Raw genomic sequence first — 26,395 nt, 5'->3', positions numbered from 1 at the left:
GATTTTGTTAAGTAAAATAAATTGGAAACCTGCAGAGGCAGCTTTTGTGTGAAATGTGGCCTTGAAGAGAAAAATCCATCGAAAGCTAAGGGAACAGGAGCAGCACAAAATAAATCAGAGCTCAAAGCAGCAGTAAAAGCACATTAAAACAGACTTTTGTGGTTGCTGCTCTCACCTCTCCCCCCCCTTTCATCCTCTGGGGAGCTCTGGGCAACCGGGGAGATTCTTTAGGGAAGTTTTTTTTTAAAAAAAGATAATTTTTATTGGTTTTATATATGCATCAGCATCACACAAACAACAGATATTAAAAAGAAAAATAATATTTTTTAAAAAAGAAAAGAAAAGCAAAAAACAAAAAAAGAGAGAATACAAAAAACATGGAAATAAGAATACATACAAACAAATATCAACTTATTTCTATTTTTACAACCATTATTTCTTGAACTTCCCCAGATCCCTTCTAACTGATTTTCCTTTCCAAGTCATCTTTAGCAGTTTCTTACTCATTACTTCAAATATTAATCATCATATTGTTATTCCTTCCATTTTTACCTCAGTCCTTTAAATTTAATTCATTTATCTATTTTCCTCCCATCTTTTTCTTCTTTAGGGAAGTTTTAAATGTTTGATGCTGTATCGTGTTTTTAATATTCGGTTGGGAGCCGCCCAAAGTGGCTGGGGAAACCCAACCAGATGGGCGGGGTAGAAATAATAATAAATTATTATTTATTATTCTCAACAACAACCCTGTGAGGTAGCCTAAGCTGAACAACAGCGCCTGGCTCACTGCCACCCAGTGGCTGAGTGGGGGAATTGGAAGCTTTTGGGGTTTTTTTGGTCCATGCCTTTATTTATTAGCTCACCTCCTGGATATGTTTTAAGCGGCAGGGGGCATAGATTTTTTTTAAAAATAAGCATAGCCGGGGGTTGGACTAGATCAGTGATGGGCAACCTTTTGAGCTTGGTGTGTCAAAATTTGCCAAAAAAACGAACATAACTCGGGTGGTGTCTCACTTCGAGGAAGAAAACCATAATTTTGCGATATTTATAGTTTAAACAACAAAAATGTATAATTGTAATACATAACTGTATTTAATAAACCAAAAGCTAATTATTTAACCAAACCAAAAACCCCTTATTTATCACAACGTGCCCAGAATTGTTGAGCTTTTTTGGGGGAGCTGCTGACCAAAGTTTTGGAGGTTTTTGGGGGGGGGTGCAAAAGTTGCTTTGCTTTTTTTGGGGGGTGCTCCAAAGCTGCAACGCTTTTTTAGGGGGAAAGGGAACAGAAATAAACGTCGAATAATACCTTCGCTGGAACTAACACGCAGCACCGACATAGTCTGCCAAAGCGCCAAAAAACCCAGCACAGAACGGGTTAAAAAACGAACGCTGTTACACCCAATCATCGTCTGCCAAAGCGCCAGAAAAAAACAGCACAGAAAGGGTTAAAAAACCAATCTCTGGATCCGGTAATTGGGGGGGGGAATAGCAGTGTGAATGGGCTGATGGGGCGCGTGCCAGCAGTGAGGGCTCTGCGTGTCACATCTGACACGCGTGTCATAGGTTCGCCATCGCTGGACTAGATGATGCCTCGGGGTCCTGTTTTGTGATCCTCCTTGTGCCCCCAGTTAGAAGGGGCATTCCACTCACCTTTCTCCGGGGTGCCAGGCGAGGTTGCAGCCCAGATCTCCCTCCCAAAGATTTGATCCAAAATAAACATAAAACACTATCTAAAATCGATATTTTACTCCTTGACTGGGAGGTCAAGGAGGAAGAAGTCAAATCCGTAATGGTGAAATAGAACAGGGATCTCGGCTACAACATCTATATGGAAAGTTGGGAGAGACTCTGGAAGGAAGACATCAAATTTACAGCATGTTTTGATTTAAAAGAAAATTGCATGAAAATGCTTTACAGGTGGCATTTAATGCCTCTTAAGCTAGCCAAAATGCTCAGGTCTAGGACAAACATTTGTTGGAAATGCAGGGAGGCACATGGATCTACCTGTGGTGGAACTGTAAAAAGATCAGACAACTTTGGGAAATGATTTACAACGAGCTTAAGAAAATATTCAAATGCTCCTTCTCTAAGAAACCTGAAGCCTTCCTGCTAGGAATTCTGGGTAATGAAATCCCAAAAAAGTTCAGGAGAGTCTGCGTGTATGTTACAGTCGCTGCCAGAATTCTAATCGCGAAAGGCTGGAAGGGAGAGGATATTCTAAATTAGACTGGCAGAATAAAATAAGAGAGTACACTGAACTGGCGAGATTATCGGCAAGGTTAAGAGACGTTACAGATGAAAATTTATCAGAGTGGGATACATACAGAGTCTATGTAAAAGAACATCGTCCAAAGATCAATCCGTTGGCAGGTCTTGATTGAGCTTCGATGTGCAATTAGGATAATTTTATAAAATAAAATTGATAGTAAGTTAAACAACATACAGAAAGTAAAGTCTACTAAGCGCATATTTAAGGAATTTAATTTGGGAACGCAAGGGGAAGATCGGAGGTCTTGTCCAATTTAACCACAAATGGATGTACAAAAGCCAGTATTAGTTAAAGAACGAAGAATTGTTTATTTCTTATTTTGCCTATAACATCTATTGTATGTTTTTGTTATAAAGTTTTCAACCAATAAAGCATTTAGAAACTGGGGGGGGGGCGACAAAAAGCCGTTTCTGGTCTCCCTCCCTGGCCAGGTCTGGCAAGTCTCTCTACCTATGCTGCTTGCCAGGTGTGGGGCGGGAGGTGGAGTCGCCCGGTCAGGTGCAGAACGGCCTGCGCCCGCTGACTCTCTTCCCTGCGTAGGTACCCTGAGGTCAACATCCAGAACTTCACCACCAGCTGGCGGGATGGCCTGGCCTTTAACGCGCTCATCCACAAGCACAGGTGCGAGGGGCTGCCGGGTGCTGCACCCCCCTGCAGCAGAGGGACCCAAGGGGATTGTGACCCCCCACCCAGTGGGAAATGTAGTTTGTTGCACGGACTGACTTCTTGCACCCATTCTCTTTGCCAGGCCAGATATCATCGATTTCAAGAAGCTGACCAAATCCAATGCGGCCTACAACCTCCAGCAGGCTTTCAATACGGCCGAACAGCAGCTGGGGCTGGCCAAACTGCTCGACCCGGAAGGTAAGAGATCCCGGAATGATCCCTGGAGCTTCAGATCCATGGCAGAGGACATGCTCTCGGCATCCCAAAGGCTTCCGGCGGACATCCCTGACCGCCGTTCCCCTTAAGAGGAAGGCTTTGCTCCGAGGCCTTGGAGAGAGAGCCAACTTTTGCCAACCTGGTGACTGCTGGGGGGGGGCAGGTGGGAGTTTCAGTCCAAGACAGGTGGAAGGCAGGGAGGGACGGGACAGGGAACGCAGTGCTGATCTCACCCCCCCTCCATTTTTGCTCACCTGTCTCCTTCCCTCTTTCGGGGGGCACGATCCAACCCGGCAGCCCGGTGGGGGGTTGCGCTCCGCCATGGTGGCCAGGCCGGGGGGGGGGGGCGCAGTGATCCGGCCCCCCTCTCAGGTATGGCACCCACCTTGCTCCGCCTCTGGTGGAAGGGGGCGCAGGTTGTGGCGGATGATGGAGCGAGCCCTGGGTGAGACGGATTCAGTACTTGTTTAATTTCATATACTTTATACACTATTTGAGTGTTGAAAACCCCTCGGAGTGGTTTATAAAAAGGTAAACCGATAAAATTGCTACTAAAAACGATTAGCAATCCTAATTTAATAATTTTGAAATGTTAAAATCACAGACAGAAAACAGATTATGGCTTGCACCAACTTTCTAAGCATCTAGAGTGGTTTCAAAAAATGTTTTCAGTAGGCGCCGAAAAGAATACAGTGATGTCAAGAGGCAGGGAGTTCCAAAGTATAGGTGCTGCCACACTAAAAGTTTAATTTCCCACAAATGCGGAAGGGGTCTTTAGGTGGCACCTGTAGCAGTGCCAATTCCACCAATGGAAGTGGTTGATTGGGCACATATGGGGTAGTTGATCTCACAGGTAATCTGGTCCCAAGTTGTTAAGGGATTTGTATAGTGATCGTAACCCCTTGACCCCCCCTGGCCTGGTAGGATTCACATACAATCTCCTCCCGGCTGGCTGATCTTGTGGCCCCCAGCTCCTTGCATAATTAAGAAGGCTGGCATGGGGCTGGATTTGCGATTGTGGAAGGATCCCAGCACCCAAACATTTAAGGCTGGTGCCTTGGGCCCCCTGTTGCCTCCTGAGACCCCCTCAGGGCCAAATCCAGGCAGGTTCACCCCAGCGCCTGAGCTAGAAAGAGAGCCCAGGAGTTCGGGCTCTGGGACATGAGCTCTGCCAATAATCCGTTGTTTTCTCTGCTGCCTTACGGATCCTGCCGCCTCTCCTGTGCTTTGCAGCCTAAGCCCATTTTGAGCTGCTTACTCTAATCAGATCTCCCTGATCTAATTTGTTTTAATCTGAAATCATTCTAATCGGGCCTCTCTTTAACATTGCGTGTGGCTGCATTTAATTCTAGGCTCTCGCAGCCGCTTTGCTCGCAAGCCTTCCTTTCCAGCGATTTCCCTCTCTGCTTCTCTTGCTCTGCAAAATGCTGAATCGGTTGGTGCCGCTGCATTATTCGCCGTGGACTCAATTGGTCACCTTCTCGGCGGCGGTCAGGTGCATCTCTCCGCATCGCCATTGTGCCACCTGGGAGTGGCCTTGAGACGTCAGCACCACGCAGCCACCTCTCCAGCCCATCCTTCGCCATTTGGCAGAGGAAATCGTCCTCTCCCAACCTCAGCCGATCCCTTTTTTTTGGGGGGGGGGGTGTTACTCAGTTCTCCAGCATGACCTGTCCTTCCTTTCCTTGGTTCCCACTTCACAGAGTTGTGAAGTTGGAAGGGTCCCCAAAGCATCATCTAGCTCACCCCCAGCCCTGCTGCTGCGGGTATTACCTCCCAGCAAAGCCAGCGCTGGCTTAGATGAAGAGGAGGAGGCGAAGGCTGAAGATGTTTGGTGGGAGCAATGCCTTTGTGCACTGGCCACGTGAGGAACCGGGCATCCCGCTTCCCATCTGACAGCAGACCCCACCCCGCATTTTCCCAGGTTTCTCACCTAATACACCCCACCCCGTCCTTAATTTTGTGATTTCCCTGGAAGGTTGCCCCCCAACACCATCCCTGGCTTCTCTGCAGTCCTCCATCCCGGCTCCCATTAGTGATGCAGAAGAAGTCCCGCTCCTTTCTCTCAATCCATCACCATATTTTCTTTACCCCCCTCCCCCCAAAATGAACCCCCTGTACAGCTGAAGCCTCGCCAGAGACTGGATCCCAAATAGCCTGGGATCTGTTGGCCACTGATAAGCTGCTTTTAAAATAATATTTTCCCCTGCTAGCCTCACCAACCCAAATTATGCCCCTAAAGAAAATAAAATTTAAAAAATCTAGGCCACCCCCAGCAATGAAGGAATCTCAGCTAAAGAATCCCTAGCCACCCAACCTCTGCTTAGAAAGAACCATTGAACATCTCTTACTGTCACAAAGTTTTTCTATATGTTTAGTCAGGATCTCCTTTCTTGTAACTTGAAGCCATGGGTTCGAGTCCTACCCAGCAGCAGTGCAGGAGAAAACAAGCTGGCTCCCTTTTCCATGGGACAGCCCTTGAGATATTCGAAGATGGCTCTCCTATCTCCTCTCAGTCCACTCTTCTCCAGGCAGAACATACCCAACTCCTTCAACCGTTCCTCATCAGGCTTGGTTCCCAGGCCCTTCATCATCATCTTGGTTGCCCTCCTCTGCACACCTTCCAGCTTGTCAATACCCATCTTAAACTGGGGTGTCCAGAACTGCGCAGGGACCTCCACTTGCTCCTCTTCCTGCCCTCTCTCCTTCCCTTTGCAGATGTCAACATGGAGCACCCAGACGAAAAGTCCATCATCACCTACGTTGTCTCGTTCTACCACTACTTCTCCAAGATGAAGGCCCTGGCTGTGGAGGGGAAGCGGATTGGGAAGGTGAGTGGGGTGGGGAGGAGAAAGGAAGGAAGGAGGGAGGGAGGGAGGGAAGGAAGGAAGGAAGGAAGGAAGGAAGGAAGGAAGGAGGGATAGAGGGAGGGGGCGGCGGGAGGGAGGGAGGAGGGAGGCGGTGGGTTGGCTGTAACCTTGCCCCAGTGGCAGGGAGGGCTGAGTGCTGGACCTGTGGGCCACTTTTAAACTCCCTACGTCTGAAACATTCACACTGGACCTGGAGGAGATGGTTAGACAAAGGAAGGGGGGGGGAAGCACATAGCTTCCAAAGAAAGGCAAGGGGGAATTTATTTTCATTTCCTTTTTGTTATATAGTTTCATTCATTTTCAAAAATAGTGTTAATAGAAATTTGCAAAACTGGTACACCAAGATAGAAAAGAAGCACAGGTATTAGTCACAGTCATTTAATGGGAAGTAAAATAACAGCAGGACGCAGGTGGCGCTGTGGTCTAAACCAGTGGTCATCAACCCCCGGGCCATGGACCGGTACCGGTCCGTGGATCAATTGGTACCGGGCCGCCCAAGGAACATTAAATACAATTAAATTAAAATTATTAAATCAAAACAATCTAAATAAAATATAAACAATCAACGTCCCCCCCCCCTCAGCGGGCCGCAGTAAAATTACCAAACGTTGACTGGTCCACGGCGATAAAAAGGTTGGGGAGCACTGGTCTAAACCACAGAGCCTAGGGTTTGCCAATCGGAAGGTCGGCGGTTTGAATCCCCATGACGGGGTGAGCTCCCGTTGCTCGGTCCCAGCTTCTGCCTACCTAGCAGTTCAAAAGCATGTCAAAGTGCAAGTAGATAAATAGGTACTGCTACAGCGGGAAGGTAAACGGCGTTTCCGTGTGCTGCTCTGGTTCGCCAGAAGCGGCTTTGTCATGCTTGCCACATGACCTCGAAGCTGTTTGCGGACAAACGGCAGCTTCCTCGGCCTATAGAGCAAGATGATCACCGCAACCCCAGAGTCGTCCGCGACTGGACCTTACGGTCAGGGGTACCTTTAAAACCACAGCAGTAAAACAGATAACCATTTTTCTCTAAGACACACACAAAGGGCAAAATCACCTTTTATTAGAAATTCAAAAGCAGTGACAGTCCATTTTCCATGGAAGACAAAGAGACTAGATGGGACTGAGATATCATATGAAAACAGGATGGGAGTCAAATTAGGTTGACCCCAGCCCAAATACCCCTAGGACCTGGGAATCCACAAGCACATAAGAAGATTCTGGCTGCTGGATCAGGCCAGGGGGAGCCCATCTAGTCCAGCATCCTGTTCTCACAGGGGCCAAATGTCTCTAAGGTCCTCGGAATCTAGATAGACTGCCTCTGGACCTGGAGGCTCCGTAAGAACATAGCCATGCTGCTGGATCAGGTCGTCTCGTCCATCATCCCGTTCTCACCAGATGCCTGTGGGAAACTACCATCAGGATTCGAACATTGAGCTCTCCCCTCCCGTGGCATCCAGCAAAAGGGATTCAGAAGCACTGCTGCCCCTGAGCCTGCAAGCAGAGGGTACCCAATGTGGCTACTCTCCAGTAGTATTCAGTAGTGTTCTCTTTTAAAGACACCTGAGTTGGGGCCATCACTGCTTCCTGTGGGAACCTCAGGGTGAGGGTAGTCTGCTTGTGCTCTGCACCCGACCTTACCCCCCCTCCTTGTGTGGGAATGTTCAGGGTGGCAGGGGAGTATATGTTGTTTATTAATATCCTTCCTAACTTGCGCCAGCAAGTTTCTTTACGTAGCAGAGTTACATCCCCCTTTTTACATGCACAGTAGATAGCTGGTTGCAGGCTCGTGTGAGCCTCTCACTAATATACAATTCAGTCTGTCTCAGATTGAATTTCACGTTCCTGGTAAGTTCCATTGAATCCCTCTTAAAAGAATAACGATGCCACAATCTTATTCAAAGTCAATAAAAGAGGTTTACTCACATCAGTTCACATTTGGATTCCTGAAGGCAGACTTAGTTACAAATATGTACATGTGGATCTACCCCAAATGGGGGAATAATCCCAGTGCTAGAGCAATCCTAGCTAGAAGCTGGTCAAATGAAGAAGGAAGTCAAAAAGAGAGAAGGGTGCCACGTGACTTGTCCTTTTGTTACCTGGACAGGTGAGGTCATGCCCACTTCTATCACATGCAAAGGAAGGATGCTCCAGCCAGGAGGAACAAGAAGTTTTGACTGGCTGGACCATGGGTAGGCAAACTAAGACCCGGGGGCCAGATCCGGCCCAATCACCTTCTCAATTTGGCCCGCAGACTGTCTGGGAATCAGCGTGTTTTTACATGAGTAGAATGTGTCCTTTTATTTAAAATGCATCTCTGGGCTATTTGTGGGGCATAGGAATTTGTTCATTTCCCCCCCCAAAAAATATTGTCTGGCCCCCCACAAGGTCTGAGTGACAGTGGACCGGCCCCCTGCTGAAATTTTTTGCTGACCCTTGGGCTAGACGAACATCCCCCTGCATGTCCATTCTAGGAAAACAAGGAATGTTGTACGGTATTTGACTGCTCCCAGGGGATTGCATCCCACAGCCTGGTTCCTTTTCTGCAGGTGCTGGACCAGGTGCTGGAGATTGAGAAGATCATTGAGCGCTACGAGTCTCTGGCCAGCGAGCTCCTCGAGTGGATCGAGCTCACCATCGCCATCATCAGCAACCAGAAGTTTGCCAACTCCCTGGTGGGCGTCCAGCAGCAGCTGCAGGCGTTCACCGCCTTCTGCACCCTGGAGAAGCCAGTCAAGTGAGTGGGGGGCACAGGGTGGGGCAGGGGGAGCAGAGGGCAAGGAGGCTCCCGGGGCTGGAGGGAGGGGGGTCTTCAGTCGGGCAAAGGGGGCAGCAGGGCAGGGACTGGTGGGCAGGGACAGGGGGTTGCCAACCGAAGCCAGAGGTTTTTTTTTCTGGCCGCCACCCCCTTGACTCCGTAAAATACAAAATACAAACAACAAAATTAATAATAAATAAATAAATAATTTCTGCCCCATCCATCTGGCTGCATTTATTTATTTTATATTTACTTGTATATGTGCAGACAAACATTATTACAGTGGTACCTCGACATCCGAATGACTCGACTTACGAAGGTTTCGACTTACGAAGTCAGCAAACTCGGAAGTCTTTTCACCGTGCACGCGTTCTGCGCCTGCGCAGAAGCGGCGGGTGCGGCCGGCGCCTGTGCAGAAGCGCAAAACCGCGCTTCGCACATGCGCAAAACAGACGCTTCGACAACTGAAGGATTCGACTTACGAAGAGCGCCGCAGAACGGATCGCCTTCGTAAGTCGAGGTACCACTGTATCTCATATTAAAAGCTGGGACAGCCCTCTAGTGTACACTAGTGGCCAAAATTGTGGAACCTTCTGGGAAAAAAGTATTTCTGAGGTTTGGGGACACAGGGAGACACATACCCCTAAACATTTTGTGAATTTAACAGGAGAAGAAATTCACTGTATTTATTTTTCCCGGGGTGGTAATTTTTGAGTCAAAATGACAGTATCCCTAAACATTTTTTTACAAAAAAACCCCCACTGAGTTATACCATAAAATTATATATCAATGGAAAGATAATTTAATGAAGGATGCAACGCAATAACTTTCATGAAGGATTATTTATTACAATAGCAGTCATTAAGAAGAAACGTGAAACACAGAAAAAATGAGAAATACAGGTTCAATTGCTGTGTTGGAACTTGGCGATAAATAAGTGGGATTTGGGTTGCAGTTCGGGCACTTGGTCTCTAAAAGGTTCGCTATCACTGCCCTCTAGTCCCCTAGTTCTATCACTGAGATCATTTGCCGGAGCATCTCTCGTTGCTCCCCAAGTTGATAGGGCTCCTTGGATGGCAATGAGAAATCCAGCCTGTCGTGTCCTTGGTCCAGTCCGGTGGAACTCTCTTCTACTGGAGATTCAGTGGCAACTTTTAAACACCTGCTGAAAACTTTCCTGTTCTGCCCAGTTTATGCAGGCAATCTCCCACAATCTTGTTTTTAACTGTTTCTTTTTCCTTTTAAGTTGCTTCTGTGCTTTTAGTGTTAAGTTTGTGTTCCACCTTGATATGTTTTGTGCTTTAGTGGTATATAAATACTTTTATAAATGAATGAAATAAACAATCCCCGGTCCCCCGCCCTGTAAAAAGCATATTCAGGAGAGCAGTTGCCACGATCCACTAAGGAAGGTAAAAAATTACCAATGGAAATTGCATGCCCAGGCAACCTTGCCCAAACAAAAGTGTTTTCTGTAGGCCCTGGAAGCTAAGCAGAGGCAGCTCCTCAAGTCAATGGGCAGGGAGTTCAAGGGGGGGGGGAGAAAAAAGGCAATACCCGAATATAAGCCACTCCCTTAAAATTCTGCAGGCACTCACACCCATAAATGGCAAATATAGAAGAAAATCCCACGGGTACTAGAGAGGACTTGCAAGTTGGTTTAACACCTGTTTGTAGCACCGTAAATGCAAATAAAAAATCAATACTACACTGTAAAATACGGGGAAAGCGATGAAGGACATTAGAATTAATTGCACAACAGTCTCAAGCTCGCAGATCGGCAATAAAGCAGTGTTTTGTTCCGTTTTACCGTATGTCTGTTTCAGCAGCGATATCGTAAAAGCCAATTTTTGTAAGGTTGCGAATTTAAGCCACACTTTAACTTTTCACAGTCAGGATTTGGGAGGAAATTGTGCCTTATATTCAGACCAATACGGTAGGCAGGTCAGGCAGTCCTTCTTGTAAAGTGGTCCCGAGCTGTTGAGGCTTTTACCATATATACTAAAATAAACGCCTCATTTGCAAAATACTGTGCAGTGACTTGGTTTTGTGCCTCTGGGAAGCACAACAACAACAACAACAACAACAAAACAATAATAATTTATTATTTATACCCCACCCATCTGGCTGGGTTTCCCCAGCCACTCAGGGCTGCTTCCAGCAAAATATTAAAATACAATAATTCACCAGACATTAAAAGCTTCCCTAAACAGGGCTGCCTTCAGGTGTCTTCTAAAAGTCAGATAGCATCCTTAGCAAGGAAGGACAGAGCAAGTGCCCTTTAGGGCCTCTTTTGGCCTTCGGCACCCCACCCCTCATCTCCACAGCCAAGGAATAATCTCTTTATTGCATTTCTATTCCACCTTTGTCTCCATGGAGCGTACGTGGTTCTCCTCCCCCTCCTCTTTTAATCCCCACAACAGCAGCCCTGCGAGGTAGGTCAGGCTGAGAGGCAGCGGCTGGCCCCCAGTGAGCTTTGCGGTTGAGGGGGGATTTAAACCCTGGTCTCTTGAGGGCCATGGGAGGCTGATGCTCAAGCCACTCCTGGCCCTTGGAGCTGTGTGCCTCTCGAGGGGCAGCTGACATGGTCCCTGTGAGAATGTTCAGGGTGGCAGGAGAGGATATATTGTTTATTAATATCCTTCCTAACTTGCGTTGCAAGTTCCTTTACTTTGCAGAGTGCATTCCCCTTTACACAGCAGATAGCTGGTTGCAGGCTCGTGTGAGCCTCTCACTTTTATACAATTCAGTCTGTCTCAGATTGAATTGCACGTTCCGGGTAAGTTCCCTTGAATCCCTCTTAAAAGAATAAAGCCGCCACGATCTTATTCAAAGTCAGTAAAAGAAGCTGACTCACATCAGTTCACAGCTGGATTCCTGAAGGCAGACTTCGTTACAAATATGTATATGTGGATCTACCCCAAATGGGGAAATAATCCCAGTGCTAGAGCAGTCCTAGCTAGAAGCTGGTCAAACGAAGAAGGAAGTCAGAAAGAGACAAGGGTGCTGCGTGACTTGTCCTTTTGTTACCTGGACAGGTGAGGTCATGCCCACCTTCTATCACATGCAAAGGAAGGATGCTCCAGGCCAGGAGGAACAAGAAGTTCCCTCGCATGTCTTCTCTAGCATTACAAAGAATGTTGTACTTGACTGCCTCTCATGGATCACATCCCACAGTCCCTGCTCCCTTTGGGGGGGGTGTGTGTGTGGATGTGCTCCCTTCTCTCTCTGGGGCTGGAGGCTGGCTGATCCCTCTGTCCTTGGCCCGCAGGTTTCAGGAGAAGGGGAACTTGGAGGTCCTCCTCTTCTCCATCCAGAGCAAGCTCCGGGCCAATAACCGGAAGCTCTACATCCCCAAGGAAGGCAAGGGCATCTCCGACATCAACAAGGTGGGTCCCAAGAGGGTCTGCATTGGGCAATAAAGCAAACCGTCTAATTTGTCAGTGCCTAAATGATATCGAGCGCCAGAACCACTTGGCCACAATAAGGAAATTTGGTCCATGGGATGACTATTTTCCACCTTCCCATTTCAACTCTCTGGCACCTGATTTGCATAACCTAGCAATCCTAAAATATAGTTGCACTTTGGCTCTCGCAAGATTGAATGTAATGCCCTCAGCTGGACTTGAGGGACGATTCCAACAGATTCCACATTAAAAACGCTTATGTCTCTGTAGAGATGGCAGTCCTGAATCGGTGGCACATGCCCTTCTGGCTTGCACTCTTGATAAAGACTTGAGGAATGAGGTTATCACCCCTCTTTTATTGTCCATTCCAGGTCGCCCAACCACTGCCACAGTGTCCTCTCTCTTGGCAGATCAAGATGAGCAGATGACAGCAAAGGTGGCAAGGTTTTTAGCTGGGCTAATCAGAATAAGACCCACTATTTGACTATTGATTCAAAACCCTAAAATATATTTGATATAATTGACATTTTATTTTTATTCTTTGTATATCATATTGTTTTATCGCTGTGGCTGATGGCTGACACAAATAAAGATTCATTCATTCATTCTGTGAAGGGCAGGACGGCCTGGGGGAGTGCCGAGTCCAGGGGGGTGGGACCTAGCGGGTCTCGGTGCTTGCAGACCAAGTGCAGAGGAGGGAGACGAAGATGGTCAAGGACCTGTAAATGGTTCAGAGAGTTGGGGAGGCTTAGCCTGGGGAAGAAGAGGCTGAGAGGTGGAATGAGAGCCATCTCCCAATATCACTGCCCCATGGAAGGCAGAGCAAGCAGGTTTTCTCCTGCTCTGGAGGGCAGGACTCGAACCCATGGCTGCAAGTTACAAGAAAGTAGATTCTGACTCAATGTCTTGGATGCTTGATTTGAGATCCCTGCCTTGCAGGGGGTTGGACCATGTGACCCATGGGATCCCTTCCAACTCGACCATTCTATGACTTTGTCGAGATTCCCAGCTTGAAGGGGGTTGGACTAGATGGCCCTCGGGATCCCTTCCCCCTCCACAAGCCTATGATTCTATAAACCTTAGGAAGGACTTTCTGAGGGGAACGGACTCTGCGGGAAGCTGGCGGGATCTCCTTCGCTGGAGGCTTTTAGGCCGAGGTCTGAGCGCCCTCCATCTGGGATGCTTGGACGGTTGCTCCTGCATTACAGGGGGGCTGGACTGGATGACCCTCGGGGATCCCCTGCTGCTCTGTGACTCTGTGCCCCTTCCTCCTCTCGGCAGGCCTGGACCCGGCTGGAGAAGGCGGAGCATGAGCGCGAGGTGGCGCTGCGCAACGAGCTGATCCGCCAGGAGAAGCTGGAGCTGCTGGCCCAGCGCTTTGACCACAAGGCCGTCATGCGGGAGACCTGGCTGAACGAGAACCAGCGGCTGGTCTCCCAGGTAAGGCGGGCAGAGACACGGGGGGGGGGGGAGCCTGGGGATCAGGGGATCAGGGGAAGGGGAGAAAGGACCTCAGATGATAGAGGAATCCGCTCCCGTGTTGCATTATAAGAAAGAGGATGTGCGCTGCTTCCCTGCAGAATCTCTTCCTCTATACAGTGGTACTTTGGTTCTCAAACTTAATCCGTTCCGGAAATCCGGTCCAAAACCAAAGCGTTCCAAAACCCAGGCGCGCTTTCCCATAGAAAGGAATGCAAAACAGATTAATGTGTTCCAGACTTTTAAAAATGACCCCTAAAACAGCAGTTTAACAGGAATTTTACTATCTAATGAGACCATTGATCCATAAAATGAAAGCAATAATCAATGTACTGTACTATGAAATAAATTAGATGGTACTGGAGATGATAATTTTATATATATATATATATATATATATATATATATATATATATATATATATATATATATATAACCTGCGCTGATGATAGTCATTGTTTGGATGGGGGCTTTTCTCCATTTCCGCAGTCACACCATCAGTCAATCAGTAGCTGAACTGGGTTCCACACAGTCACAGAAACAAATGAACCGAAAAAGCCACAAAAAATGCAAAATAAATAGCAAAAACAAAAGCGCCAAACTTAATCCATTGCGGAAGTCCGCCTTACTTCCAAAATGTTCAAAAATCAAGATTGGTGCAGGCGCCCCGGAAACAGTCGCTGACAGCTGCATCAGACGTTTGGCTTCTGAAAACCATTCGACATCCAGAACACTTACTTCCGGGTTTTTGGCGTTTGGGAACCAAGGTACCACTGTATTCCAAATTGAGAAAGTGGGGGAGGGCTTGTGGTTTCCTGGTGCGTGAAAAGCATTCTGCACATGGGCAGACGCCTCACCGTTCTCCTTAGATCAGATTACATTGGCTGCCTCCTTACTACCTGGTCCATCCCTTCCCCCCACCTCCCTCTCGCCAGGACAACTTTGGCTACGACCTCCCTGCAGTGGAGGCTGCCATGAAGAAGCACGAGGCCATCGAGGCGGACATCTCCTCCTACCAGGAGCGCATCCAGGTGGTGGTGGAGCTGGCCCAGGAGATGGAGTCGGAGGGCTACTACGACAGCAAGCGCATCAACGCGCAGAAGGAGAACATTCTGCGCCAGTGGAGCCTCCTGACGGAGCTGGTCAGTGGCCGCCGAGCCCGGCTGGAGCAGAACGTGGCCCTGCAGAAGGTTTTCCAGGAGATGGTCTACATGATCGACTGGATGGACGACATGCAGGTGCCTGGGGGGGGGCAGGGGGGGCACTTGGCCGGCCCCTGTGAGGACAGGGTGATGGCCTGATCCAGCAGACTCTTCTCAGGTTCTTCCCCTTGCTTCATCTTAAGCAGAGGTTGGGTGGCCCCCTGTAGGAAATTCTTCAGCTGTGATTCTGGCCTTGCAGGGGGTTGGGCTGGTTGACACTCAGGGCTCCCTTTCAACTCTACAATTCTTTTTTAAAAAATATTTTTATTAAATTTTCTACAAAGGCAATAATAAAAAACAATAACAAAAGAAAGAAAATATATACACAAAAATAGTATAAAATCCATAAAATGGGATTCTTCGGACCCTGTGATATCCCCCCCCCCCAGTTCCCTAAGTTTTCACCTGTATATCATTTCTACTCGAAATTATTTTTTTTAACCTCAGATTTCCTGTACTATTTCTAAAATCCTGCCAATATATTAACCTGTTTACGAGACTTTTGCAAATACATAGTAAACTTTTCCCATTCTTTTTTTAAATTTCTCGTCGTCTTGATTTCTGAGCTTTCCAGTTACTTTCACCATTTCAACCTAGTCCATTAACTTGGTTTGCCAATCTTCTTTGGTCGGGACTCCTTCCTCTTTCCATCTTTGGGCTAATAGTATCCACGGCCATCATAGCATACATAAACAATTTTTTCTGATATTTTGGAATCTCTGCTCCTAGAATACCTAATAAAAAGGCTTCTGGTTTTTTTAAACAAAGGTTGCTCTAAACATTTTTTTTTGTTTCATTATAAATCATTTCCCCTTTTTTTTAACCACCTTGCATTTCCACCACATATGATAGAACATACCCTTATCGCCAAGTTTCCAAAACTTATTAGTGTCACCCTTGTAGGCGGTGAGCAGGAAAAAACTTAAAGATGTAGCAGAGTTCAGCAGAGTTCCCAAAAAATAGACCACAATCAATTGAATCCAGCAGAGTTGATTGAGCTTACTGATTCAGAAGGCAAATGGACATAATGGTCACAAATCCAATGCAATCAGGATTGGCCCCGTCCGTAAGAAATCCAGTTGCAGCACTTATAATAAGACTTAACCTTAAGCATACAGAACAGAAGACCAGAACAAAGTGATAGAAAGGGGAAGTGAGTGAGAGTGAGACCCAGGCTTCTCCTGGTCTGACTCTTATAGTCAATACGACCTTGACAGAAGAGATAAGAGGACCAGTTTAAACCATCTGTACTCAGCTTCCCAGCAGAAATGACCAAAACATCAGAAACCTCCTTCCTGTTTCTCACACACAGAAATAAACCTTCTAGAACGGTCCTGAATCAGAATAGCAAAGATCTCTACGCATCAGATTAATACTTTCTGTACTAAGAAATGAAAACTGACAAATAGATCTTGTTCTGTACATTTTTGCTCATTTAACCAGGGTTAGAAACCACCGGCACATCATTTTACACAATTCTACAATTCTGTGATTCGTTTATAACCGCAGCTTTAGGAGCAAGCAAGAAACAGGTTCTGCTGCTTCTCCCTGAGCTCCTGCCCCTGTTCCTTCCTTGAGAAGACCCCTTGCCCCTCCCCCCTGGGCACCCCCCTCCTAGCTTGACCAAATGCTCAAGACCACCAGCCACATTGAAGCTTAGAGTTCCTCCTGGACACAAGGCCACCGTTTCGACAGCCTACGTGATCCAGCATTGGACACCCCCAAAACCCACCCCGTGATCCTCCTTTCAGATCTTAGAATCATAGAAGGGTGGCGTGGGAAGGGAACCCACAGGGATCCTCTAGTTCAGCCCCCTGCAATGCAGGAATCGCGGCTCAGGAATAAAGAAGACTGGCAAGTTAAATTAATGGAATATGCTGAAATGGCAAAATTGACTATGAAGCTAAGAGGAAGAGATGACCACGAATTTAAGGAAGAATGGAAGATGTTTATTGGATATATACAGAAGCACTGTACATAGGTTAATACATTAGCAGGGTTTTAAGATGACTTGTAATTTTGTTATGAATGGATAATAGGTGATTTAAATAGGTTACAAATTTAACAATGGACATTCAGTATCTTGATAAAGAATGGAACCAAGGAAGGGATTAGAGGGAAGTCAATTTGTTCTGTTTTTGTACTGTTGTTGCTTTTTATTTTTGTTATTTTTGGGAAATCAGTAAAATAGTATTTTTTTTAAAGGAATCCCTGACAGATGGCCACCCAACCTCTCTGGAATAGCCTCCAAGGAAGGAGAGCCCACCACCTCCTGAAGGAGACTATTCCCCCGACTGGGTCATGTGTGGACTCTGTAGGCTGGCTGACTGCCCACCTGAGCCAAGGGATGCTCTTGCCTGCTGCAGGGCAGCCTGGGCGCATGCCAGGGCCATTCTCTCTCTCGCACATCCTGCAGCAACTGGCATCCTCCTGTTCTTTGGGGACATGGCCTGGCCCGGCCTGTGCTTGCTGCATTTCAGGGGGGTTGGACTCGATGAGCCCCTTCCAATCCTGTGACTAAGTGTCTGGCTGGTTTCAAGCAGGGCCCTCTGGGGGACCCCCCCCATCCCTGCTGCTGCCCGTCACCCTGTGGGAATGTTCAGGGAGGCAGGAGAGGATATATTGTTTATTAATATTGTTCCCAACTTGTGCTAGCAAGTTCCTTCACTTAGCAGAGTTTCACATTCCCCTTTTAAACGCACAGCGGTTAGCTGGTTGCAGGCTTGTTTAAGCCTCTTAATATTGGGTTCCTGGTAAGTCCCCTTATCTCCTTCTTTAAAGAATAAACACGCCACAATCTTGTGAAAAGATCTTGTGCTCAGATCTTTTAAACACACAGCGGGTAGCTAGTTGCAGGCTTGTGTAAGCCTCTCCCTATTAAGTTCCTGGCAAGTTCTCTTAAAAGAATAAACACATCACAATCTTGTTTAAAGTATATAAAAGAAGTTTACTCACATAATCAATTCACAGTTGGATCCCTGAAGGCAGACTTAGTTACAAAGTATATACATGTGGATCTATCCCAGGGATCGGCAAGCTTACCGGATGATGGGCCAGAGGGTGCGTGCATGCTATTTCCGGCGCTCCTCCGACCCGGACGTGCGCCGGAAAAAGCGTGTGCACATGCACGCGGGTGCCATAAACCCATAGGTCAGTCCCCGCACTGCTCCGCACCACGCCAGTAAGAGCAGGCGGCAGGGATGGCAGGGGTCACCATGGGCCGGTTAGACAACCCCCCTGGGACACTACAGGCCCATGGGCCTTAAGTTGCCGACCCCTGATCTATCCCATGTGGGTATAATCCCAGTGTCCTCTGTTGGCTAAAGCTAAAAAGCTGCTCCAACGATGGAGGAAGTCAAAGAGAGAGAGAGTGCTGCATGCCTTTTCCCTTTTGTTACCTGGACAGGTAAGGTCACGCCCACCTCTGGTCACATGCAAAGGAAGGATATTGCAGCCCAGGAGGAAACAGGAAGTTTTCGACTGGCTGGACAAAACATCCGTTTGCATGTCCACTCTAGGAAAACAAAGAATGTTGTATTTGACTGCTCACATCCCACACACACCCCTCTCCTTCCCGGCAGGCCCAGCTGTCGTCCAAGGAGTATGGGAAGCACCTGCTGGAGGTGGAGGACTTGCTGCAGAAGCATGCGCTGCTGGAGGCCGACGTCTCTGCCCAGAGCGAGCGCGTGCAGGCGATGAACGTGGCCGCCCTCAAGTTCTCAGAGCTGACAGGTAAGCCGATGGGGCAGGGACTCTCTCCTTCTGTTGCTGTCAGGGGCTGGACCGAAGAGGAATGGTGGAGACTGCTTTCCCTCCTCCTGAACCTTCCCGAGAAGAGGAGGATAGTATAGATTTACAACACTGGTTTCCAGAAGGTCATAGTTCAGAGGCTTCAGAGAGGAGAAGCTGGGAAATATTGGGAGAGCAGCAGAAGGAAGCAGCAGCACCAGGGGAGAGACAGCTGACAGACTCTGTGCCCTTGGAAAGCATTCCTGACCCTCCTTCTCCCAGGACCTGACATCAGTGCCGGATTTAGGTATAAGCTGAACAAGCTCTAGCTTAGGGCCCCACTCTCCTGGCCTCCAAAAAATTTAAAGAGGAAAAAAAGCTGGATGTACATTTCCAAAATATAATATAAAAAACGAATAAAACAAAATCTACCTACAGCAACAGTGCTTTGTGTTGTGTCGGCTCCTATGATGTAAGTCATGGGCCCCGCCTGCTAGCCTGCTCCCTCAAATATCCCTGGTTTGCTCCTTTCTATATACAGTGCTCCCTCGACCTACGAACTTAATCGGTTCCGAATGCACATTCGTAGGTCGAAAAATTCATAAGTCAAAAAGCGGTTTCCCATAGGAAAAAAAATATTCGGGAAAATTTGTAAGTCGAGGAAACCGCATTTAAAATTCGTAAGTCGAGGAAACCGCATTTAAAACCGCCAACGGTTTCCGTTTGTATCTAGAAAAATTTGTAAGCGTGCGGCCATTCGTAAGTCAAAAACATCGGATGTTGAGTAATTCGTAAGTCGAGGGACCACTGTATAGGGTGCCCACATTCTGCATAGACTGTTTGCAGGGCAACATGTGCAAATGGCTTTAGGTACCTATGAGGTCCATAAATTACCATGTAGCATATATTCAGCACAAAAACCAGCGGTAATTTGCTGTTGACAAAGGACAGCTGGACATAGAAAGGGCCCCATCAAGGAGCTGAGGGCCTCATCAAACCTCAATCCGGCCCTGCCTGGTGTGCATTGAGAGTAGGAGAACAGAAAGTATTAGAGGTTCCCGTCCACACACTTTTGCTGTGCAGAAGAGGTTGTTGTTGTTGTTGTTGTTTAGTCGTTTAGTCGTGTCCGACTCTTCGTGACCCCATGGACCATAGCACGCCAGGCACTCCTGTCTTCCACTGCCTCCCGCAGTTTGGTCAAACTCATGTTGGTAGCTTCGAGAACACTGTCCAACCATCTTGTCCTCTGACGTCCCCTTCTCCTAGTGCCCTCAATCTTTCCCAACATCAGGGTCTTTTCCAAGGATTCTTCTCTTCTCATGAGGTGGCCAAAGTATTGGAGCCTCAGCTTCAGGATCTGTCCTTCCAGGGAGCACTCAGGGCTGATTTCCTTCAGAATGGAGAGGTTTGATCTTCTTGCAGTCCATGGGACTCTCAAGAGTCTCCTCCAGCACCATAATTCAAAAGCATCAATTCTTCGGCGATCAGCCTTCTTTATGGTCCAGCTCTCACTTCCATACATCACTACTGGGAAAACCATAGCTTTAACTATACGGACCTTTGTCGGCAAGGTGATGTCTCTGCTTTTTATGATGCTGTCTAGGTTTGTCATTGCTTTTCTCCCAAGAAGCAGGCGTCTTTTAATTTCGTGACTGCTGTCTCCATCTGCAGTGATCAAGGAGCCCAAGAAGGTAAAATCTCTCACTGCCTCCATTTCTTCCCCTTCTATTTGCCAGGAGGTGATGGGACCAGTGGCCATGATCTTGGTTTTTTTGATGTTGAGCTTCAGACCATAATTTGCGCTCTCCTCTTGCACCCTCATTAAAAGGTTCTTTAATTCCTCCTCACTTTCTGCCATCAAGGTTGTGTCATCTGCATATCTGAGGTTGTTGATATTTCTTCCGGCAATCTTAATTCCGGCTTGGGATTCATCTAGTCCAGCCTTTCGCATGATGAATTCTGCATATAAGTTAAATAAGCAGGGAGACAATATACAACCTTGTCGTACTCCTTTCCCAATTTTGAACCACTCAGTTGTTCCATATCCAGTTCTAACTGTAGCTTCTTGTCCCACATAGAGATTTCTCAGGAGACAGATGAGGTGATCAGGCACTCCCATTTCTTTAAGAACTTGCCATAGTTTGCTGTGGTCGACACAGTCAAAGGCTTTTGCATAGTCAATGAAGCAGAAGTAGACGTTTTTCTGGAACTCTCTAGCTTTCTCCATAATCCAGCGCATGTTTGCTATTTGGTCTCTGGTTCCTCTGCCCTTTTGAAATCCAGCTTGCACTTCTGGGAGTTCTCGGTCCACATACTGCCTAAGCCTGCCTTGTAGAATTTTAAGCATAACCTTACTAGCGTGTGAAATGAGCGCAATTGTGCGGTAGTTGGAGCATTCTTTGGCACTGCCCTTCTTTGGAATTGGGATGTAGACTGATCTTCTCCAATCCTCTGGCCATTGCTGAGTTTTCCAAACTTGCTGGCATATTGGGTGTAGCACCTTAACAGCATCATCTTTTAAAATTTTAAATAGTTCAGCTGGAATATCATAACTTCCACTGGCCTTGTTATTAGCAGTGCTTTCTAAGGCCCATTTGACTTCACTCTCCAAGATGTCTGGCTCAAGGTCAGCAACCACACTACCTGAGGTGTACGAAACCTCCATGTCTTTCTGGTATAATTCCTCTGTGTATTCTTGCCACCTCTTCTTGATGTCTTCTGCTTCTGTTAGGTCCTTACCACTTTTGTCCTTGATTATGGTAATCTTTGTACGAAATGTTCCTTTCATATCTCCAATTTTCTTGAACAGATCTCTGGTTTTCCCCATTCTATTGTTTTCCTCTATTTCTTTGCATTGCTCATTTAAGAAGACCCTCTTGTCTCTCCTTGCTGTTTTTTGGAAATCTGCATTCAGTTTCCTGTATCTTTCCCTATCTCCCTTGCATTTTGCTTGCCTCCTCTCCTCCGCTATTTGTAAGGCCTCGTTGGACAGCCATTTTGCTTTCTTGCATTTCCTTTTCCTTGGGATGGTTTTCGTTGCTGCCTCCTGTATAATGTTACGAGCCTCCATCCATAGTTCTTCAGGCACTCTGTCCACCAAATCTAAATCCTTAAACCTGTTCCTCACTTCCACTGTGTATTCATAAGGGATTTGATTCAGATTGTATCTTACTGGCCCAGTGGTTTTTCCTACTTTCTTCAGTTTAAGCTGGAATTTTGCTATAAGAAGCTGATGATCTGAGTTACAGTCAGCTCCAGGTCTTGTTTTTGCTGATTGTATAGAGCTTCTCCATCTTTGGCTGCAGAGAATATAATCAATCTGATTTCGATGCTGCCCATTTGGTGATATCCATGTGTAGAGTCGTCTCTTGTGTTGTTGGAAGAGAGTGTTTGTGATGACCAGCTTGTTCTCTTGACAGAACTCTATTAGCCTTTGCCCTGCTTCATTTTGAACTCCAAGGCCAAACTTGCCAGTTGTTCCTTTTATCTCTTGATTCCCTACTTTAGCATTCCAATCCCCTGTAATGAGAAGAACATCCTTCTTTGGTGTCATTTCTAGAAGGTGTTGTAGGTCTTCATAGAATTGGTCAATTTCACTTTCTTCAGCTCCGGTAGTTGGTGCATAAACTTGGATTACTGTGATGTTAAAAGGTCTGCCTTGCATTCGTATCGAGATCATTCTGTCATTTTTGAGATTGCATCCCATTACAGCTTTTGCCACTCTTTTGTTGACTATGAGGGCCACTCCATTTCTACTACAGGATTCTTGCCCACAGTAGTAGATACGATAGTCACCCGAACTGAATTCGCCCATTCCCTTCCATTTTAGTTCACTGATGCCCAGGATGTCTATATTTATTCTTGTCATCTCATTTTTGACCACATCCAGCTTACCTCCACTCATGGTTCTTACATTCCAGGTTCCTATGCAATATTTTCCTTTACAGCATCGGACTTTCCTTTCGCTTCCAGGCATATCCGCAACTGAGCGTCCTTTCGGCTTTGGCCCAGCCGCTTCATCAGCTCTGAATCTACTTGTACTTGTCCTCCGCTCTTCCTCAGTAGCATGTTGGACGCCTTCCGACCTGAGGGGCTCATCTTCCAGCGTCATAACTTTTATATGCCTGTTGTCTTTGTCCATGGAGTTTTCTTGGCAGGGATACTGGAGTGGCTTGCCAGTTCCTTCTCCAGGTGGATCACGTTTAGTCAAAACTCTCCACTATGACCTGTCCATCTTGGGTGGCCCTGCATGGCATAGCTCATAGCTTCTCTGAGTTATTCAAGCCCCTTCGCCACGACAAGGCATTGATCCATGAAGGGGGCAGAAGAGGTAAAACCTCTTTTCAACTGTTTTGCAGAGTTTACCTTCTTTCTCTCATGGAAGTGGTGAACAATGACAAAGTTGTTGTTTTAAAGATGACTCACAAACTGTGAAGTCTCAGTCAAGAGGTTTTATTCCTGGACCGGGTACGAGCATTACAGTAGCAAAGATATTTTCAACTGTTAAAGTAAACAGCAATTAACAGTACGCTATCAAACAAAAGTCTTGTATTATCTCCCACACATCGGAAATTACAGGAACGGCCCTTCAGCAGAATTTACAGGCAATACCCTTCAGACAGACGTTTCCTATCATGCGTCTGCAAAAACGAAGACAAGCTAATGAAGCTCAGAGTGCCACTCCCAAATTTAAAGGAAAACTCTGGAACAGTGATGGCCAAACTAGACCCTCCAGCTGTTTTGGGACTACAACTCCCATCATCCCTAGCTAAGAGGACCAGTGGTCAGGGGTGATGGGAATTGTAGTCCCCAAACAGCTGGAGGGCCAAGTTTGGCCATCACTGCCTGGAACCTTCTAGAAACTTTCTCCTTGATTCTGGCAGAATGATTCCCTAACAGAAAGCTATAAGGCAGAAAGCTCAGATTAGCCGACATAGGGATGATGTAGAATAGGAGAGACAGAGGGGGTTGGACTTCATCTGGAGCAACGCCATTATTTTAGGGAGGCTACATTCCTTTGCATCTCTCTGTGAACTATGGAATAAATTACTTGGTAAGAAGTAATCCTCTTGTTTATCTGCTTACTGGCTGTAACTGGGGAGGGTTTGACTCTCTCTTTTGCCTCCTGCTTTGTCTCTCTTTTTTTTAAAAATACTTTTTATTAAATTTTATAGTTTTATCAGTCACAATCAACATTATTTCAAAAACAAAATGCAATATAATTCCCCAACCCCCTCCACCACCACCCCGAGACTTCCCTCAACTTCCTTTTCTGGGTCTTAAATACTTGCTTCCCCTGCTTGTTTTAATTTACCTTAATATTACAATCTTTAATTTAAATATTACTATATTCTTAACCTTTCTATAGCACATTTATTTTCATATTTCCTCTAACGCTTTATTATTTTCCAGTTTTCACCTCTTAATTTCTATGTTATTGATAGTAAGTGTTTAGTCAAACCCTGCTAGAGAGTCCATTTCTTTATAGTTTTTCTGTCAGTATAACATAAATGGTTCCCAGTCTTTTTAAAAGTCTCTATAGTCCTTGTCGCTAAGTTTTCTCGTTAACTTTCCCAATTCAGCATGTCCATCAGTTTTTCTTGCCATTCTTCTTTAGTTGGCATCTTGTTGTCTTTCCATTTCTGGGCTACTAAAATCCTAGCCGCCGTTGTTGCATACATAAATAACTTCTTCTCTCTTTTTTGGCAAGTCTTGACCCGTAACGCCTAACAAAAATGCTTCTGGCTTTTAAAGAAATGTGGTCTTCAACATTTTTTTTCATTTCATTATACAGTGGAACCTCTACTTACAACCACAATCCGTTCCAGAGGTCCGGTCATAACTAGAAACATACATAAGTAGAGGCGCACCTTTCCATAGAAAGTAATGGAAAAGTGAATTGATCCATTCTAGACGATGAAAAACACCCCTTAAAACAGCAATTTAACATGGATTTTACTGTCTAACAAGACCATAGATCCATAAAATGAAGGTAATAATCATTGTAAAGGTAAAGGGATCTCTGACCATTAGGTCCAGTCGCGGATGACTCTGGGGTTGCGGCGCTCATCTCGCTTTACTGGCTGAGGGAGCTGGCATACAGCTTCCAGGTCATGTGGCCAGCATGACTAAGCCGCTTCTGGCAAACCAGAGCAGCGCATGGAAACGCCGTTTACCTTCCTGCCAGAGCGGTACCTATTTATCTACTTGCACTTTGACGTGCTTTCGAACTGCTAGGTGGGCAGGAGGCCCCAGCGCTGCTCCACAGCCGGCCGGCCGCACTCCAGGCTACTGGCAAGGCCTCCGTTCGTTTCTAGAGGAAAGTTCATAAGTCGAAGACCTACTGGAGGTCGTAACTGGAATCATACATAAGTAGAGCCGTACTTAAGTCGAGGTTCCACTGTAAATCATTTCCCCAAAACTTTTGATTATTTTGTTCCACCACATATGAAAAAAGTGCCGCCTTTTTCTTTACACTTTCAACACTTCTTGGAGCTCCTCTTGCTTTGACTCTCACCCGCCCCTTCCTGCTCCCCCTTCCTTCCCCTGCAGGCTACCAGCCCTGCGACCCACAGGTCATCTGCAACCGGGTCAGCCACGTCCAGAGCTGCCTGGAGCAGCTGCAGGAGCTGGCGTCCAAGCGGCGCCAGGAGCTGGAGGCATCCCGCCAGCTGTGGTCCTTCTTCCAGGAGATGGAGGAGGCGGAGGCCTGGGTGCGCGAGAAGGAGCGTATCCTGTCCTCCCCTTGTGGCTATGGCAAGGACCTCAACAGCGTGGCCAAGCTGCTCAGCAAGCACAACATCCTCCTGGGCGAGCTGGGCGGGCGCCGCTCCCTGCTGCAGACGGCCATGCGCCGGGGAGAGCAGGTCCTGCTCCGTAGGCAGGGCGCGCCGGGCGCCATCCAGGACAAGACCCGTGAGGTGCGCCAGCACTGGAAGAAGCTGGAGGAGCTGGCGGCTGCCCACCTGCGGAAGCTGCAGGAGGCTCTCGGCTTCCACCAGTTCAGCGCCGACACCGAGGACCTGGTGGTGTGGCTGCAGGACACTTACCGCCTGGTCTCCAGCGACGACTTTGGCCACGACGAGTACTCCACCCAGTCGCTGGTCAAGAAGCACAAGGGCGTGGCCGAGGAGATCGAGCAGCACCGGGGGACCGTCCTGGCGCTGCGCACCCAGCTGGCCGCCCTGGCGCCGGAGTACCATGAGCTGGTGGACGTCCAGGTGCGCATCGTGGAGGTGGAGCAGCTGTACGGGGAGGTGGCCGAGGTGGCCGTCCTGCGCCGCCAGTGGCTTCAGGACGCACTGGCCGTCTACCGCATGTTTGGCGAGGTCAACGCCTGCGAGGTCTGGATCGACGAGAAAGAGCAGTGGCTCAACCGCATGGAGGTGCCCCAGAAGCTGGAGGACGTGGAGGTGGTGCAGCACCGGTAATGGCAGCGGAAGGGGGCGCCATGGCCGGGGGGGAGGAAACGGGATGGGAGGGCAGGTTGTTCAGAGAAAGCCTGGCTGTGGTTCAGGGGGCAGCACTTGCCTGGACCCTCATTTTGTCCCATGGCACCGTCCCTGCTGCTGCCCTTCATCGTGTGGGAATGTTCAGGGAGGCAGGAGAGGATTTGTTGTTTATTCATATCCTTCCTAACTTGCGCTAGCAAGTTCCTTGACTTAGCAGAGTTTCACATTCCCCTTTTAAACACACAGCGGGCTTGTGTAAGCCTCTCCCTATTAAGTTCCTGGCAAGTTCTCTTATATCCCTCTTAAAAGAATAAACACATCACAATCTTGTTTAAAGCATATAAAAGAAGTTTACTCACA

At 47.3% G+C, this 26,395-nt stretch overlaps 1 protein-coding gene across 2 annotated transcripts in view; it reads left to right on the top strand.

The window, feature by feature from the left end:
• SPTBN4 (spectrin beta, non-erythrocytic 4) overlaps positions 1-26,395 on the top strand; it is a 109,272-nt gene that overhangs the window by 11,876 nt on the left and 71,001 nt on the right. For both annotated transcript variants that reach the window (XM_035118507.3, XM_088671247.1), the window contains exons 6-14: positions 2,813-2,893; positions 3,021-3,136; positions 5,873-5,985; positions 8,562-8,749; positions 12,039-12,156; positions 13,456-13,614; positions 14,589-14,891; positions 18,437-18,587; positions 25,137-26,010. In XM_035118507.3, the coding sequence (XP_034974398.3) occupies positions 2,813-2,893; positions 3,021-3,136; positions 5,873-5,985; positions 8,562-8,749; positions 12,039-12,156; positions 13,456-13,614; positions 14,589-14,891; positions 18,437-18,587; positions 25,137-26,010 (2,103 nt within the window). The remainder of the gene's footprint in view (positions 1-2,812; positions 2,894-3,020; positions 3,137-5,872; positions 5,986-8,561; positions 8,750-12,038; positions 12,157-13,455; positions 13,615-14,588; positions 14,892-18,436; positions 18,588-25,136; positions 26,011-26,395) is intronic.

The sequence above is a fragment of the Zootoca vivipara genome, chromosome 6 (assembly GCF_965207765.1).
Source record: "Zootoca vivipara chromosome 6, rZooViv2.hap1.1, whole genome shotgun sequence".
Classification (NCBI taxonomy): Eukaryota; Metazoa; Chordata; class Lepidosauria; order Squamata; family Lacertidae; genus Zootoca; species Zootoca vivipara.
Note: the sequence above shows the minus strand (reverse complement) of the source record. Positions and strands in the feature narration are given on the sequence as shown.